Source organism: Condylura cristata, unplaced genomic scaffold (assembly GCF_000260355.1).
Source record: "Condylura cristata isolate star-nosed mole 26May11 unplaced genomic scaffold, ConCri1.0 scaffold00009, whole genome shotgun sequence".
In the NCBI taxonomy this organism is placed as follows: Eukaryota; Metazoa; Chordata; class Mammalia; order Eulipotyphla; family Talpidae; genus Condylura; species Condylura cristata.
Genome location: NW_004567110.1, coordinates 7243793 through 7262402, shown reverse-complemented (window position 1 = coordinate 7262402; position 18610 = coordinate 7243793). Strand labels below are relative to the sequence as shown.

General features: G+C 51.8%; 1 protein-coding gene across 7 annotated transcripts in view; it reads right to left on the bottom strand.

Moving 5' to 3' along the window:
• ASAP1 (ArfGAP with SH3 domain, ankyrin repeat and PH domain 1) overlaps positions 1–18610 on the bottom strand; it is a 235925-nt gene that overhangs the window by 24895 nt on the left and 192420 nt on the right. For all 7 annotated transcript variants that reach the window (XM_012722945.1, XM_004679591.2, XM_012722943.1 and 4 more), the window contains 11 exons: positions 16795–16882; positions 14370–14418; positions 12087–12250; positions 10465–10598; positions 8758–8849; positions 5911–6097; positions 5581–5666; positions 4443–4558; positions 4235–4302; positions 2878–2985; positions 1162–1390 (listed from right to left, as the gene is read on the bottom strand). In XM_012722945.1, the coding sequence (XP_012578399.1) occupies positions 1162–1390; positions 2878–2985; positions 4235–4302; positions 4443–4558; positions 5581–5666; positions 5911–6097; positions 8758–8849; positions 10465–10598; positions 12087–12250; positions 14370–14418; positions 16795–16882 (1321 nt within the window). The remainder of the gene's footprint in view (positions 1–1161; positions 1391–2877; positions 2986–4234; positions 4303–4442; positions 4559–5580; positions 5667–5910; positions 6098–8757; positions 8850–10464; positions 10599–12086; positions 12251–14369; positions 14419–16794; positions 16883–18610) is intronic.

Here is an 18610-nt window from a genome sequence, read left to right as displayed (position 1 = left end):
GGGGGCGGGGGGCTTGAGCCCCTGGGGGGCACGTGCTGCTACGCTAACTTGTCATCTTTGATGAGTTCTGTTCAGCCAAAGTCTTATTTTAACATTTCCCATTATTTTATGATCCACAGGCCATTTGGGGTCGCTCTAAGAACACAGCTCCTATTTATAAGACTATTTCAATGGCGAATAAGCTCTGAAAAACACTGTTTTGAATAAAGCTCACATTTCCCAGAAAATAGCCCCTATGTGATTCAAATAGGCGCGGCATTGTGTGGGGAGGCCCGAAGCCGGTGTCAGAGGAGTGGGGCTCGCAGGAGGCTCCTGCTTTTAGAGTTACTGGCTGAGGCTTCTGTCTCCCCCGGCTGGGAAGATGGCTACTGCTGGCGCTTCTGTGCCTCACTTTGTCCCTGTGCAGGTGGGAGCACAGTGACTTTCTGAGCAGGGAATGTGCTGTGATTTGGGGCAGAACAGGCCTGCGCTGCTGGGCCTTCGCCCCTTGACAAAGCTGCCCGAGAACCCGCCCTGGGTAAGAGCCGTGCAGCTCATGACCTCATCACAGAGCACAGCGGTGCGGGCTCAGGCCCCACAGGCCGCGGGTTAGACTCCCAGGGGCTGGGAACCTGGGCCATCACCCAGTCTCTGCACCTCAGGCCCCTGGTCCCTGCCTCGGCTCGTGAGCACGGAACGCGAGGCGCTGGCTGGGGCCCTCCTACAGCAAGTGTTTCACGACTGCAACCACCACTAGCGCTGCCAACGTCTCCAGAAGAGGCATTTTAGTGCAGAGGGAAGTCACTCTGACAGGAATCCAATTCCACCCCGTTTACAGAGCAGAGGACGGGCGCTGGAGCCGAGGGAGACCTTGGGCTGCCTCTCAAAGCTACCACCTGCCAGCTCTGTGACCTTGGGCATGTCACTCTACCTCCTTCAGCCTCGGTTTCCTCATCTGTAAAATGGGGACAAAAGCACACCCCCACAGACTCCTGAAGGTCAGCGCAGCTCATGCGTGAGGCTCGCCCGCGAGGCTCTCACTGCCGCGCCTGGCAAAGGCCGAGTCCCTCCTCCCAGCTGCCCGACTGCTGGGTTGTTCAAATGCACCTGGCACTTTTCCCCTCAGACGGGGTGGACCGCAGCTCAGAGGGCAAGTCACCCTGCACGACCCACAGCCCGTACCTTTCCCGGCGTTTCTGGGAGGCAGGGGCGGGGCCTCTGAGGTGGGCGACGTGGGAGAGTCTGTGCTTGCGGAGGCAAAGATCTGGTTGGTGAAGGCGCTGTAGGAGAGCCGCTGCTTGTCCCGCGGAGTGCTGAACCCCGGCAGCGACAGCTTGTCCTGGGGAGAGATGCTGGAGGAGTGGCAGAAGCTCTGCGGTCTCGGGGAGCGCTCTTTCTTGATCGGGCTTGGCTGGCAGAGGAAAGGACAGGGCAGGGGTGAGCCGGTAACCAAGGACTCCTGCTCTGGTGCTCAGAGGACCTGGGCAGGCAGACAGGGGGGTCCGGGCTCTGGTGACTCTGCTCGATGAGGTCAGGCGTGGCCAGACCCTCAGTGGCGCAACACAGGGGGAGTGGGGCCTCAGGTACACCTCTTCTGAGTCTCCTGCCATCACGGGCAGGGACACGGCCAGGGGACAAGGTCTAGCCGTCAGCAGTACTCGGAGGCTGGAGCTGAGCACTGACTGACCAGCACTCCCACTCAGGCATCAACACTCAGACCGTTCTCCCACCTACTTATAACCTGGGGCTCAGCTCTCTGATGTCAAAGTCCTCAACCTTTGCCTTTCCTCGTTTTACACCCTCCTAGAAAGTGACCTCACCCACAGCCTGGCTTTAGCTCCACCTGAGGCTGCTGGATCACAGACCTGTAGCTCCAATGTCAACCCCTCAGGCTCAAAACCTGTGTCACTGCCCAGAAGGCCCCGGGGCTCACACTCCCAGGATGGCTGCACTCACGAAACGCCCAGTGTAGAGACCTCGGTGTCACCCAGAGCTGCCAGGTTTGCTCGGGCTCTGCCCGTTCTCCAGCTCCCACCGAGCGCCGGCCTCCCGAAAGGGCCCACATCCCAATCTCTTCAGTTCCAGGCCTTTCCACACGAGACCAGAGCTGGCAGGACTCCTGGTTTTTCTGACAGGAAACCTCTCTTGGCTTCTGACTGCTTGGGTGAACGCCAGGAGGCTAGACCTGGCCCACCTGCCCTCCTGGCCTGGGCTGCTGACTGGAGCAGCGCTCACCACCCGGCTCCAGGCTCACCGAGCTGCTGTCTTTGCGGCTGCACTTCTTCCTGCAGGGACATGCTCCACCCTTAGAAGCATCTCTGGGCCTTCCCAGAAAGGCCTTCCTTGCTGGCCAGACTGAGGCAGCTGGTCTGTCCTCAGCACTACTCAGCAATTTCCCCAGGTTCTTTCCAGAACGGCACCTCCCTGAATTACAACTCTCCTAAAGTGGGAATGCCTTATAACGCCTCTGCACCACCGTCTTTAACTACCTCCCCCACCCCCTGCCCTGGGAGACATGGGAAATGAATGAGCTTCAGAGGCAACGGAGGGCTCTGGAAGTCCGGCAAACTGGGCTTAATCCCTGACGTGTCCTCAGCTGTGACTTCAGACAAGCTGGACAATGCCCAGCCAGACTGCACTGTCCATCTGGGTCCATCAGCACCCAGAGTTATGGGGGACCAGCTCCTTCAAACCCCTCTCTCCATGCACATACTCTACTGATTCTGTTTCTCTGAAGAATCTTAATATAGCTGTTAAACGGCACCCGGCAAGGAACAAAGACGGATAAAACAGACCCGGCACATTAGGGTTCTAAGACCAAAATCAAGCCCACGAACAATGCTCTTGTCTAGATACAGGGAGAGGTGCTCAGAAGCCAGAGGCTCTGTTCAAACTCACCTTGTCATCTAGATCATCATCGCTTTCATCCATTTCCTCCTGTCGAAGATTCCACTCATACTCTACATGAACATGTGGATTGAACTTTCCGGATTTAGCCTGGGAAAGCTGAAAGTAACAATTGAACAGTGCTAAAGTTCACTTCAGAGTTGCTGAAAGCAGCGTTTTAATTTAAATGCTGGACACCCAATAGCATATAAACACTGAGCAAATTCTATCTTGTTCTTGATTTCAAATGAGTCACCAGTGGCTGTGCTGCAGGCAAAGCTGACTGGACAAGCGAGGCATGCAAGGCACTGCAGAGAGTTACAGCCAGAGCATTTTTAATTTTGATAACTTGATTTCTCTCCTGAAATTAAAAACTTTCTCAGTATTACTTAAATAAGCCCGGCTGGCTGGAAGGCCAATCGGAGTTAGTGACGTGAAGGGGAGGGAGGCCTGCAACACCAGGCAGCTGGTGAGGTCCCAGCCCACTTTTTTTTCATGAAGTGAGGGCAGAAAACGCTAACTTTCTCAAAGGATTCTTTTTTTTTTTTTTTTTTAAAGATTTATTTACTTATGCATATAGAAGTGGGGCTCAGGCCAGAGGTGCAGGGGCGGTGAGAGGATTCACTAGAGACAGAGTGGGGAGCAGAACAGGCAGATCGATGAGGTACACAGCTGAGGGGAGCAGCGGGGAGACAGGAGAGTTCTGTCGTGCCATGTGGGTCACTTCTGGCGCTGGGGATCGAACTCGCACTGAAGTGGCTGCAGCCAGCGTGCAGTGCTGAGTCCTAAACTGATGTGCCAGCAGGGAGGGCCCTCTCAGAGGATTCTTTGAGAGTAAAAAGTGTAACTGCGGGCCTGGATTCTGGCATTTGGTAGAAACTCAAGGGAATGCAACTTATCTTTCCCTGGTTAGGGAGTCAGGCTGCACAAAGCGAGACTAGTGGGATCAGAAAAAGTGGGTGTGGATGAGGGCGGGGAGGAGGTGGGAAAGCGGTGGCTTCGCACTGCTGAAAAGCACTCACTCTGAACCTGCCCAATTTTTAGAGCTGGCTTCAAAAATGCTTCTCTGCTGCAAGTTACAAAGAGCCCAGAGGTCTGGCAAGTGCAGGCGAAACCGTATGCCGAAGTCCACCTTGGACCAGGCTCCTGATGGCCGTCCGGCCTCCGCATCATGACTGTACTCAAGAGACACGTGGAGGGCACGTTTACAGTCTGTACTTCTTTCAAATACAGCCGTGGCACTCACTGAATTTCTATGGTCAAGTTTCAAAAAATGGATCTGCTGCTTTTATCTCCATTTCCAGTTTCTAAGAAGAACATTTTCAGGCAGATGACGCCTGATCGCGCTCCCGCGTCCATTTCTGCTTACCAGGTCCTCACACTGGGTGGCTTTGAGTCTCTTTGCTATGTCCAGGGCAGTCTCTCCAGCCTGGTTGACTACAACAGGAGAAAATAAATTTGCATTTTACTAGGATGAGATCCCTGGAAAAGCCAGGGACATCAATCAAATTACCGGTGACGGGAAAGTCTACTTTTAGCCACATGCCCTGGCGACGCCAGCAGCAGCCCTCACTCACCCACATCCACAGTGGGCTTGCTCCTGAGAAGCAGCTTCAAACACTCGGGCTTCCCGTACATGCTACAGTAGTGCAGCGCTGTGTTTCCCACGGTGGTCTGGTTATCCAGGCTTCCACTGGAAAGGTAAAAGGTCATTAGAAAGGATGACTGACTCTAGAACTTAAAACTGCAGATTCGCCACGTATTTCGGTGCTCACAACCATCAGGAACTACTTCTTATAGGCGGGGAAAATTATGCTGTTTCTGACGTCACACCCGAGTTTATAAGCAACAGAATCAGTGGCTAGTACTGTGTTGACTGGGGGAGGCGCTGTCTGAGTCTACACGTACAAGCTCATTCACCTTCGGAACCACCCTGTGGGGCAGGTACTATCAACCTTCACAGGAGAGGCAAACACTGAGGCCCGGAGAGGAAGAGTGCTGTGAAGGCGCTGGGATAGGATCAGTCAGACACAGGCCGCCTGTCTCCAATGCCAAGCTCTTCCCCACCACGCTGTTATCCCTCGAAGAGCCCGGGCTAGCTATACTGTTTGGCACGAGGCCAGCCATCACTCCTCAAGCATGGGTTCACACCGCCTCCCTGTTTTGATCTCGTCCCTTTGCATCAGCTTCAGTTCCTCCCCTTAATTTGTGGTGTATAGAACCACCCAATAAAGAAAGGGGCAAGGCGGAACCTCCTGTGTTCAACCCGTGCTCCTACTGGTTTGTACTGACTTTGAGTTAGCTTCTGGGCTAACCACACACATGCTGGGTTATGCTGAACTTATGAACCATGAAGACGCACAGATCCCGTGGAACATCAAATCTTCTCTTTCAACTTCTAACGCAACAGCTTTAGATGAAGAAACAACCCCTTTTATCGACGACAGGGGCTGCTGAACGACGGCCTCCAGGCCCTATCTGGCCCTCCGCTTATTTTATTGGGACACGGTTGCCTTCGCTCATCTCCATATTCTCCATGACCGCTTTTAGGCCACAAAGGCAGAGCTCAACGGCCGTGACAGACCTTCATGGCCTTGGAAGTTTGAAACAGCATCTGGCCCTTTATAGAAAAAGCTTTGATTCCTGACCTAGGTCACTCACAGGAACTGGTTCTGGTTAACTTATAAGGCATATTCCAGAAAACAAAAACTGTACCAGTTTTGTACAAGGAAGTCAACCAAATGGAGGGATGTCTGGTCTGCGGTTCGGACTGCAAGATGAAGGGCTGTCTCCCCGAGCTCCTGCAAAGGAAAGCATAGGAGAAAGAGGGTGTTTGTATGTCCAAGTTTGCCTAGAGCAGCTTCGATGACATCAGCTACCCCAAGGAGTCACTGAGGCTCTCCTTCCCCTCTTAACTTGTCCAGGTTTGGACCAGCATTGAACATGTCAAAGTCTTACTGTGTGGTGGTGGTGTTTTAATACAATGAGTCAACTTTTAAGCTGTTTTCCCAACTTCCTCTTTCCTTGTGATTTGAAGAGCCTCACCTGTCCGGGGTCCAGCAGAGGTTCCATTAGCTCTACCCCCTCCGCATAGACTTGAATTAGTGCAAGTAAGTCCCTGGATTTGATCGCCTCGAGCAGTTCATTTAGTTTAGCTGATGAAGATGAACAGGTCTTTCTTGAAAACCTATGATCTACATACTTTGCGGTGATATATTCTTTCCGTACGGTCCTAGAACGAACAAAGAATTTATATTTCCAAGAGCTAAGATTTACATTTTTCTGACAAGCAGTTCTCTTTGAGCTATTTTAATCAAGACACACTTCTCGCTGACATTCAAAGAAGTCCAGATTTAGACCCCGTCATTCTGACGGGGAGAAGATGAAGAGGGCGCGGGGAGTGGCCCGCACTGGTTCTCTGAGGTGACGAGTTAGTGGACACCCAGGTCAGAGCACATTTCTTCTCTGCCTTGAGCAACCACACTGGCCTGGCTATTTACCTCTACTTTTCAAGTGAGAGATAATAATACATTTCAAGGGTTGAAACAATGCAGAGAGACCAATGAAGAGTTTTCAGGGCACCACGGGAGAACTTTCGCTCCTCTGACTCATCTGAATGGGTGACGGTAGAGGCTCTCTAGAGCCGCCACTGAAGACTCCTCAGACCAGCTGTGGGCCCCCAGGAGCCGATGTTCCCGCAGAGCTTCCGGTCATCTGGTCACGCTCCCGCTCCGTCCTCCGCCGTCTGGATCTCCCAGCCAGTGTCAAGCCCTCACAGACATTCCCCGACTAAAAAATGCCGGACCCCTCTAGCAGCTGTTTTTCTTCTTAATACCCACTCCTCTGTGAAATTATCTGCTCTTTTGGCCTCTGTTTTCCACTCCCCAACGAGGAAGTCTTGTCTGTGTGCCGCTGAGTCTTCAGCACCAAGAGCACCTGGGACATAGACGCTGCTGAGCCAAGGAGGCGAATGTGTGAGCGGGAGGCAGCAGGGGCCGCACATCACCCTGGGGCCGCTGGCCAGGGCCAGCGACGGGCCCGAGCACGGGGCTCGCTACACGCCCGGCTCTGCTCTGAGCACGGCTAAGCCGCCCAGATCCCCCACCAGGGGGCCGGGACGGTTTTCAGATGAGGAGACTGAGGCAGGGGCAGTTAGCTGGGCGCTAACATGGTTCAGGAAGTGGCAGAGCCAGGAGCTAACTCGGGTGGCTGGCGCCAGTGTCTGTGACCTGTGCCCACCGCTCGCGGGGCACGGGGGAACCACAAGCACTTTGAAAGGGAAGTCTCCAGAGCCCACGGAGCTGACAGGCCGGCAGTGCTGACGCTGCCCCCACAGGAGAAACGGGCAATTAATTCTCACTCGTATGAAGTTTATCCTCCAGTCAAGTCTTTGAGGGCTGGGTCACACGACCGTGCATACAGACACTGCGTGGGGAGGCGGTGTGCTCCTGACTGCTTTAGGAGCAAACCGGCCCTGACAGCCCCATGGCAGGAAGGGATGGCCATTCGTTTGGAAAAGACGTCCAGGCAGTTTCTGTGTTAGGATGCCTGGCCTGTTGTTAAGCAAGACAGTGGATCAGGTTAGGGTCTCCTCCCCGTGCCCAACAGGTCAACCTTTCTTCAGGATACCTTCCATGTCTCATACTTAATGCCCTAGGCATTACGTATCTCATGGCCCTCTACACTCCAGGGGGCCTGAGGACAGGGTCTAGACCCGCTTTGTGTCTGTTTCCTCGGTATCTTGCAAAGTATGAGGCAGTGAGTAGAATACGGTATGTATTTGCTGAATTCAAGGAAAAAAAACCCCGCCAGGTGGCCTTCTGGAAGACCCTGATTCCTGATTTTGAAGTACAAAAACATATGCACTGAATGTGTCCCATTATGGTTCTAGCTTTTGCAAACTGGTGCCCGGATAACTACTCAGGAGGAGCAAAGCATGAGTTTTAACTTGGAATTAAATCTCTCTCCTGTTGACTAAATTCATTGTAAACATTTTGGAGTAGGTGTAAAGATCCACAGGACTCAGAAATACAAATAACAGGTGTTTATGGAGCTGCTTCACCCCCAGAGTAAGCACTTTTATGAGTTTCCTGCCAACACGAGTTCAGGGAAATATACATGTTCATGTATCTTCACTGCTAATCTCTCTGCTGAGTCCAGAGAGTATTGAGAACTCAAAAGTGAGAGATTCATTGCAAATCCACCCAACATTCATTTCCTGAGTCTGAACAGGGCGGTCAGCAGAGCCACATCCGCGCTCTCCGGCCGCCAGCTCTGCCACAGCGTGAGGTGTTCTGTGCAAGGCTCTGCACCTTGCTTTTCCACCTCCACAGCCATCCTGGGGGGCGCTGCTCCCGTGTACATCTACTGTACATCTACACAGCTCTAGAGTGTGGCTACGCCGGGAGCTGCTTCACGAGCTCCCTCAGGTGGACACCTGTTTTGTTCTCATCCTAACACAGGCTAAAATTCTCACAGAGACGGCTGAGTCTAAGGGCAGATAAACTTCTGGCTGTTGAGCAATAACCCCTCGTGCCTACTATGCCGTTTTCCACCCCCCCCCCCACACAATACGTGAGGGAGGGCAGGTCCTGACGGGGCTGCCAGGCTTCTGGGTTTCTGCCAAGTTGACGGGCCTCTGCCATCTTGTCCGTCACAGTGTGTGCTAACTGTCCCGGGAGGGTTGATCCTCCCCGAGCGGCGTGACCATCTCGAGCAGGGTGAAGGGGAAATAAGCTGTGCATCCCAGAAATACACCACAAAATATTTTCCTTTGCCTTTTTTTCTCATACCAGGGGCTTCCTCTGGGGGAAAAGATACTATAAAGTTAGTTGGGAGGGTAGAAAATCGATGAGCGAATGGTAAAGAATCCAACATACTGGAAGTACTTACATATCACTTGAAGGGGTAGGTTTTGGTGAGGGGCTGGGTAAATTTGCTTCCATAATATCATTAAAACTATTGTTTCCTACATTCTTGGCCAGCTGTAACAGAAACAAAACAATACAGCAAACTGTTACTGGTGTAAGTTTCCTAGTACTTGCGTTTGAGAATTCTGATTACGAATACCCCCTTGTTTGAGTCAGAATACCAACAACTCATCCATCACGTCAATAGATTTGCCGAGCACCCACTGCACACCAAGCACTGCACTGGAGAATGCTGAGAACAGCAGAGTAATCCGCACTCCCTCTTGCAGGATCCCGCAGGTATCGTCACTTTTATGTCGATTTACTCTCACCGGACAGAGAAGCAGCTGGGTTCTTTCATATTTGGGGACAAACGAAGCTGCTCCAGGCAGCTGACGAAGAGGACCGGGAAGCATTTTGCTTTTGAGTTTCAGATCCTCCTTCATGAAGGTTAATCAGGTAATTTTAGGGTGGAGGAAAGTTTGAGACATTCAATGCAACCAAGATTTTGTGGGAAAAATCTTGGGCTTATCACAGGCCACGTCGTCGAATTGGGTTTCAGTCGCCCAGGTCAAGGAGGAGAGGCACCACCCGCACACTGCAGAAGCACGTCAGGGAGTGGTCTGAGCCTTTTCTCTGTGACCCCCAGGTGACTGAAGCAGGGAGCAAGTCTCAGTAGGTAACTTCCTGCTTCCTACGTCAGGTGCGATCACCGCTGCCAACGAGCGCTCAGACGACGCAGCTGCGGGCTGGACGACTGCTGGCCCTGCTCTGTGGCAATCTTCTCCGGGCAAGGCGAGTGAGAAACTAGACTTTCAAAATTTTTTGAGCCCAGTCAGGGTCTGTCAGGCTCAGTCCAGCTCTGTTCAAGAGCCTTCTTTCTGAGGAGTCTTAAATTTTACTTAATAAAAAAAGAAAAAAAGCCACCCATGGTCCCTTAATATAAAGGTCCTGTCACACTGTGCGTGGTTCTTGTTACAGGACAGGACTTAGACGCTAAGGCATCATGGCAGATGTCCGTGGGCCTTCTCTATCTGCCTTTCCCTGGTGCCCTGGGACCGACGTAACCTGGGCTTGAGGAGGACTCCACATTTGGGAGACGTGATGGGAAGGACAGGGGTTAAAGAAAACACACATTTAAGTGTTTATAACCCTTTTCCCTGTTACGAAGTTGAGCACCGCAACTTTACACATCTTTTCCCTCATTACCTAAAAAGTTGTGGGTAGGGGCTGACTGGTTATGACAACAGCGAACAGCCCCCACTCAGTTCATGTGTGCTTTTATGACTTTGCAAATAGCAAAAATAAAAGTGAGAAAATTTTCCATCATCAGAAGACCACTAGGAGGAACAGGTGCTCACAACCCTAACTCGCTCTACATTCTGTCAATCACACAGAAGACTATTCCTAAAGGAAAAAAAAGGCAGCTTTCAAGAACCCCACCCCAAAGGAAAGAACCAGTTTAGATGAACTAGATTATAGAAATGTATGATTCAGCAGTTCTCTAAATAGGAAGCAGAAAGTCAACATTATATGCCACTAAAGTTATATTTTAAATATCTATTCAAATTCATTAAATTCAGGAATTAGAATTCTCTGTACTCAGCAGAAACAAAAAATAACCTAGGCAATATATTAAATGTACTCATGACAATAAACAAAGTTTTCTCCCAGTTAGGTCATTACTTACCAAGAGTTCAGAAGTTCCTAATTTGTCTAGTTCCAAAGACTGAATGCGAGATACATGAACCCCCATTTCCCTATGGATGCCGGAACATTCTATACAGGTCAAAATACCCAAGTTGGTTGAAAGCCAGGTGGGTTCTGTAGAAAGGATTTTGAAGACAAACAAACAAGTCACCTAATTTTAGTTTCCTAACAACAGAGGATGCTAAAACAATGCAGTAAAACCTTAAGCATTAGATGGCGGCAAAGGTGTGAAAGGATGAAATGGTGCTTGGAGAGGCTAAGATGAAAATTAACAGTTTGTTAGACAGCAAAAATTGTGGTAAGCCAAATGAAAAGTTTCCTTTCTACCCCAAACTCAAAGCAAAATTAAGCTCTTTGTTCCCGCACAAATGTGAGAAAGACTTTTCCTACCAAATACTATGGAGCATCCTTTGGTCTGGGAGATACCCCCGCTCCACACTAACATCAGCACGGGCTACGCTGGACTGCAGGCCAGAGAGCGCTGGGGTCCTCCATTCCCACTCACCTCAGACACGACTCACACGAGCCCATCATGACGTAGGACTCCTCCATCAGCACGTGCTGGCAGTAAGGTAACAGTAACTGCCGAGCACCAAGCGCCTCAGAGACCTGAGGCTCTTCTATAGCCACCCAGGACTCCAGAAGAATGGGGACAAATGTTTCAGGGTTCTCCTGTGGGGTAAACTTCTTTTTGACTAGACAATACCTGAGTAATTCCCTGCTTGACTGCCACAGCCTCTCTCTGTGAATTATCACACATGTACGAGACAACAGCACAAAACGCGGAGAATGCCTTGGGGATGCAGATGGCATGTTGCAGAGGGCTCATTTTCATAAGTAACACGAGAAGAATATCAGATGCTTAAGCGCAACGTGTGTGCACCCATGCTCTGACCCCTTCTAGCTGTGTGGCCTCGGGCAAGTCACTTTGCTTCTCCGAGTCCCCCAGTTTTCACCTCTGTAGGATGGGGATGATATCAGCATTCTGTTCACAGAGCTTCTGATAATATAAGCAACACCACCACCATGACCCTTATTAAAGTGTCATCAGCAATGGATAAATGTTAGCTAGTGTCAATACCTCAGTACAACAGAGGCTTTCTGGAAAAGAAGTTTGGGGGAAGGTGACACAAGATGATAGAGAGGTTGGGACGTTTAGCGGAGCGGCAGGGAGGAAAGTAACATCACGTATCAGCCAGTTTCACAGACCCCACCTCAGTGGGTCCTCATAGAATGGGCTTTAACTCCCCATTTCAAGGATCGGAAAACTGACGCTCACAATAGTTAAGGGGCCTGGCATGAGGCCCCCGGGCCAAATGGCAAACGTATGATTCAGGATAATGGTCGCCATGTCCAGAGCTTTCTCCATGATGTCCACGGGGCTTATTTAACTGGTGCTTACAGGAAGGCAGCACTCTGGCAGGTGCCCGATGGAGGAAGCATGTAGGAACTCTCCAGGGAGAATGGACAGCCTGGGTAAAAGCAGTGCTCAGAGGAGAATGTGTTCAAGAGGGGAGGCTTTTCAAGAACGAGCTCGCGCTATATTCCACAGGAAGGGAAAGCAGGCTTCACAAGCCAGCTCGGGCCTGGGACAAATAATACCTGATGAGCCGCAGTCACAGCAGACATCGTTCCCAGGCAGCCTCTGGACGTCCTCAATAATGGCTTTTGTCAGATCTTCCAAGCTGTTCTCCCCCGTGCTCTGCTCTCCGCGGAAGGCCATGGTTAAGGCCTCCTCCTTGCTATTTGTCAGCACTGATATCCACCTGGTGTCAAATGGAGAGACGTCAGACTGCGGCCATTCTTGCTACACTGGGAGGAATCTACTTTCATCAACAATTGCCAAGAGATTCCTCCCTACCCTCTAACTAGCATTAAAGTGAGAAAAAATAACAGCATTATACCTGAAGGAAAATGCTAACGAATGAAAAGAAATACAGAGAAACAGCGTTGGTGAGGAGAACAAGCAGGAAGCCCGTGAGGGGGCATTTGAAAGTGAAAACTCAGGGCTACGCATCAGCAGCCATGACAAGGTGTGCTTGTGAAAAGGTGCATGAGCGTGGGGAGGCAGTTTACAGTGTGAAACAAAAGTGCAGGTTATTAAGTTACGTAAACAGTCTGACCACAGTCTGCACCAAGTAGAGTCAGTTATCAGTACGCAGAAACAGCCCAAATACCCAACAACTGGGAGCGATTATCAAAGTCTGAAACAACCATAACAGGAACGAGCTCACCAGATACTGAAATTTAACACTGACTTAATTTTTGGATGACAGCAAAGAAGTGTCCATGATACAGTGCTTTTCTGAAATAAACAGGAAGAAACCCCTGTATGTGCGATCACCCCAATTTTAAATGTACGTAGAGATTGTGGAGTTCTGTTTGGGGGTAGTAAGTGAGAAGGAAACCTTGTATTAGCAGCTGATTTTCTGTAAGGAAACAGGTAGATCGCTTGACTCTGCGCCTTTGTGTAGTTTCCAAAACGGCAAGAAGCCTGTTTAACACTTGTGGACAAAGGGCGGAAAGTCCAATTTAATTTTTAAAGAAGATGGGAAACATTTCCAAACCATCACTTGTCTCATCCACAGCACAGACAGCTCCTACAACTTTCAGAAGTGAACACGGAGGGCCAGAGCCGAGTCTCCCGTCCTGAGCCCCCTGCAGGGTGACGGCTCAGGAGACTGGTTCCCTGAACAGCAACCGAACGGAACGCGAACAGAGGCTCTGAGCATGGGAAACCGGGAGGCGGGGTGCGCCGGGCGCGCGCTGACTCTAGGGGGCGCTCGCCCCCAGCATGTCGCAGGAAGTGCATCTGCGGGGCTTAGCCGTGCTTAGATGCAGAAATGGGGGGGTGCGGGGATGGGCGTGGAGCATTTAGTACCTTTTACACGGAATAGTTTCTTGTCATTTTGTTTGAAATCAAAAAGTAGAAATTGCTTTAGAACAATGTAAAAAACTAGTTGAACAGACGGGCGGCTGCATTTTCTCAGCGGCGCAGCTGTGGCTGGAATGAAGCCTCCTCGCTATTCTTGGGCGTTAAGGTCTTTCGAGCGGCTCCTTTAGCTGCTCTCCAACGTTCTCCCTCAACTTCCAGCTCCCAACCTTCTGGCGTTTCTCCTAAGTCCACATCCCTTCTACCTCTTTCCTCTTCTTTCTAACCTCTTATCAGTGCTCCCCTGAGACGGAGAGTGGAATTCCTCAGAGAATGAAGAGATGGATGAGGGGGGAAGGGCCGATGCCAGGTGACAGGGCGTGGACAGAACTCTGTGGCTCCCCAGAAGTGGCTACAAGGGAAATAACATCTACTGGATGGGACAGGAACTTAAATCTGAGCACTGCCCTGAGCACCGGGAAGGTTAAGGGTCACACACGGCTTTCTTCAGCCTCAGCAGGTGGCTGGAGGAAGGGGGAACGAGGCAGCTTATGTGACAGCGTGCGCAGCGTGGGGCCCTGGCCAGGGAAGCAGGATCCAGGCAGGGTGCGTGGGGCAGCGCCAGGACACCTCCCCCCTGCCAGGCCCGGTTTGCCCACCCCATGGCCGATCACCCAGGGCCGGGTGCCCTGCTCTGCCAGTGGCTGCAGCCAGTGTCCAGGGCCTCAGCACTGAGGGGCCCCAGCAATTCCACCCCTCAGGAAGCGCTTGGTGTCTGGAGGCCGCAGATGCCGCAGTTCACACAGGGGGTGTGGGCAAGGAGGAAAGCTCTGGGTGGGGAGGCCTGAGCAGATCTGGAAGGAGGCACCAGTTTACTGAGCACCCGAAGGGGAAGACTGATGTGTGAAGACCCGGAGGAGGGTAAGAGCAGGCGGAAGTAAAAGACGACTTCAAGGCGCCCGTGCAGGACAGGGGCTTTTCCAGTGCGCTGCGACGGCTTCAGAGCTACTTACGCGACGTAATCCTGCTCGTCTTCCGCCTGAAAGTGATACGTTCTATTATCTAGAAAGAGAAGGAAAAGACAAAAAGGTTAAGCCTCAGAAATACCTTCGGGTACAACACAGGTTTTCAGAGTTCCTGGAAAACAGAAGGCAGTAAAGGCAGTATTTTTTTTTTTTTTAAGATTTATTTATTTATTCATACAGAACTAGGGTACAGGCCAGAGATGCAGAGGGTGAGAGGATTCACCAGGGACAGAGTGGGGAGCAGAACAGGCAGATCAACGAAGTCCACTGCTGAGGGGAGCAGCGGGCGGGTCAGGGGAGGTCTGCCAGGCCGTGTGGTCACCTCCGGGGCAGGCGGGGATCAAACTCATGCGGAAGTGGCCTCAGCTTCTCAGTGCTGTGCTTTAACCCGCTGCGCCACCAGGGAGGGCCCAGTAAAGGCAGTATTTTAATATGACTTCATTTTGACACCACTTCCGTTTTATTTCTTTCTTTCTTTCTAATGGGGCATGAGACTAAATAAAGTAGCTGCAAATACCATGCACATTTGTGCAAGCTCTTACGAAAGAAGAGTAAAAAGTGGCCAGGATGCCCTCCCTGGTTGGCGCAGTGGGTTAAAGCACAGCACTAAGACGCTAAAGCCACTTCAGCACTGAGTTCGAACCCCGCCTGCCCCGGAGGTGACCCGCATGGCTCGACAGACCCCTCCTGACCGGCAGGGGTCTGCTGCTCCCCTCAGCAGTGTTCTTCGTCCATCTGCCTGTTCTGCTCCCTGCTCTGTCTCTGGTGAATCCTCTCACTGCCCCTGCACCTCTGGCCTGTACCCCAGTTCTGTATGCATACGTAAATAAATTAAAAAAAAAAAAAAGTGGCCAGGATGGTGCTCCCTGATCAAAGTGCTCCCTGATCAAAGTGCGTTTCAGCCACCAGTGGCGGGTGGAGGTGGCCAGTGGCTGATCCATACTTGACTGTGCATTTTCCACTTGCCTTTTACTGTGAGCCCTTCAGGAAAGAATTTCCTTTCAGAGATGATTCTGAGCCCTCAGGGCATCTCTGACAGCTCCAAACTCTGCCCCTGAGGCAGCTGAGCTCCCAGCTGGTTGTCTCAGGACAGTGAAGAAGGGCTGGGCCTCAGGTCGGGCGGGTGTGGCCAAGCAGCTGCCCGGGGAAGGAGGCCGGCTGGAGCCCGGGAGTTAGGGCCCATGTACATGAGAGGAACGCTTCCTTAAAATTCAGGGACTGCCATAACGTGCAGCTTCAGGCCAAGCCAGCTTCGACTGGCCACTTACCACGTGACGGCTCTGGGCTAGGCACTCACACCCTCACCTCCCTGAGACCTGCAAGCACCGTGGATGTGAACACTTGATCCGGGAGCAGAGCCCCAGAGCTGCGGTCAAATGCCCGCTTTACTGCTGTGTGACCTGGTGTGAGTCAACAAGCTGCTCTGTTGCCTGTAGCACAGCAAACAGACAGGGTGCTGCGGGCCTCAGAATAACGTACAGAGAGCACGGGAGGTGTCGGACGCTCAGTAGCTGGAGACCGTCTCTGAAAACCTACAGGCTCTCTGTGACAACGTGCTTTCTGAAATCATAACTTCATTCTAGTTTTTCATATTTCTTTCTCATCAATCACCAGAGAAATCTGAGATTTTTCTGAGAAATCACAGGGCTCATGGGGAATCTGAACTTTAATCTTCCGAGAGGCGGTCTCTGGGCATTCGTTCATACAAGTTTAGCAGCAGGAGTCCAGTGCTGTCTATGCCAATCACAGCCTCAGGCCGCTGCCCTCCTAGGTGGCCTTCTCTCGAGCAGGATGACGCTGAGGGTGAGCTACAGGACTGCAGAATATCAGGTGCCTTTACAAAGAGTGTCTGTCCCCCCAAACCCCCTGTCCAGGACAGCATGGGAGCCAGCCTGGAGGAGAACCATCTTTCCCTCACGTCCTGAAGGTTGAGAATACAGGGAAGAGCTAGGGTGAGAGGGTCATTATAAGCCTCCTCACAAGACATAGGCCCAGGCCAAGGCTGAAGAGAGTCACAGGGTCCATGGCACCAATTCACGAAGTCCGAGGGCAGTTCTACTCAGAAGCAGGGAGATGACTTTTAAGAGCCTGAACTGGGCAAACCCACGGGAATCAAGCCGCATGCCTGTGCCTGGTGCGCACAGTCACTGGGGACTCCCTACAGCGTTGTGTCTGGGCCTCATCAGGAGACAAATGGGGAGAACGCTCTCCTGGGGCAAAGCTACACTCTCACGGTCAGGGGCGGCTTAGCTGAACGTACAGGTCAGATTCTGTCCTACGCTGTCAGGTCTGGCACTGTCCCTGCTTTTCCACCTGCAGATAAACGAGGAGACCTGAGCTCTTCCTAGAGCTGCACGTGCAGAAGCAGCCAGGACAAAATCCAGTCACTGACTTGGAAAGGAAAGGGACTCACGTGAGATCAGGTCGAAAGACTTCTTGTCCTCGGCATTTGGCTTCACCTGGCAGGTGAGAAGGTTCAGTTTAGCGGGCTGCCTGTTGGACTGGAAAGAGAAAGGACAGGTTAGGTGCAGCAGGATCTGCAGAGGCTCGGAGCCCCGGAGGGCGGGTGCGTGGTGACACAAGGACACGCTGACAGTGACGAAGGCGACGGGTATCTGGACCTGGCTCCAAGCTGCCTGCCAAGCGCTACGGAACTGCAAGCTCTGCTCTCAAATATAAGCTGGTGAGCTGGGTCAAATCGAATTCACTCCGTTAGGGCGGAGTCTCATTTAAGGATGACGAAGCATGGGGGCTCTCGTCAGTCTTCTGACTGTGCATAAATACGCTGGTGGTGAGTCAGAATGGCTGTGAGCTAATCCACCTCGTTCTCAATGAGTAGGCGAGGTCCCTGGAAATGCATCTTTCTGGATCCTCCACCCAATATAAATAGATGGATCTTTCCCCAAGTACCCAAATTTTGGCCGCAATGCAAGTTTACATTACTTCTCTAAAATGTCCAGGGATAATGGCCACCTTCAAGACTTCGTTCCAGTATCTGGAGGCAGGGAAAATAGAATTTCCTATCACTCGCTTTCATATTTCTCAGTGGCTTCCACATGGAAAACACAGAGGCCTGCAGTAGCCGGAGCACCACGCTGAGGAGGGCGTCGCCGAGTCCAGCCAGGCAGGTGTTCCAGTCCTTGCTCTCTGGCATCCCAGGTGGCTGATGCCAGGACACCTGCGTCCTGCAGGCACTGACTGGGATGACATGCGTGAGTCCCGGGCTGGCTCTGCTGACGGGGTCACGCCTGCGTGTCTACCTCAATGCGCAGACCAGGTTCTGAACCCTCACACCCCGGGCATTCTCACCCAGGGAACTCCATTCTTAGGATAAACAGAGAGGGGAGAGGGTCGGAAGAGGGCACCGAGTGACCCACTCAATGCCACGCATAACAGAGGTGGCCGACGGTCAGGATCTCTTCTGACACGCTGCAACTCACAGCACCAGTAACTTCTGTTTATCTTCCTGTGCTCACTGGACAACTTTGAGATCTTTTTCTCTCTGTGATTTCAATGGGATTAGACACAGAAAACAATGCCCCTTATCTTCCAAGAAAGCTGTCTGGGGAGGAGGAAGCAAGGCCCCCCAGGGGATTTCATGTTCACTACATGTGCATCTGACAGAGGCGGAAAGCAAAAGTCTCCCACGGGAGCGTTTTACCAGGGGAAATAGTGCTTGGGAAGGATCCCGCTGCCACAGAGCTGGTCACCAGACCCTGAAGGGGAGGCAGGAGGTCATGGGCTCCATACTTTTCTTAGAAAGGACCAGGAACTGGGTTGCTAAAGGCTTCAGGCTCCAAAACCTGCAGTTACGGTCACAAACGTAGGCTCTGTCCCTGGAAAAGGACCCGTGAATCTACAGATCATCTTCAGAATCTACAGATCAGCTGCTGGATTTTCTGAAGGATGACAACGACACCTGGCGCTGTCAAGGTAAGGCTCTCTGAGAAGACAGCCCCGACTTGGCATCCACGTTCACAGAAGGATGCAGCTCCAGAGATGATTAAAGGAACAGAATGCACTTTGAAGAGTAGTTAAAGGTGCTTTTTGGTCCAGGGGGAGAGGCGTGGGCAGAGGTTTCATGACCATCTTCTAGTGCAAAAGGAGGCCACGGGGGCCTCTCTGCTTTCCATGTGCCCAGAAGGCAGGCGCTCAAACTGCAGCAGGAGCTCTGGGCCAGACAGAAGGAAGAAGTTCCCAAGCTTAAGTGGATTATGTCTGATGAGGGG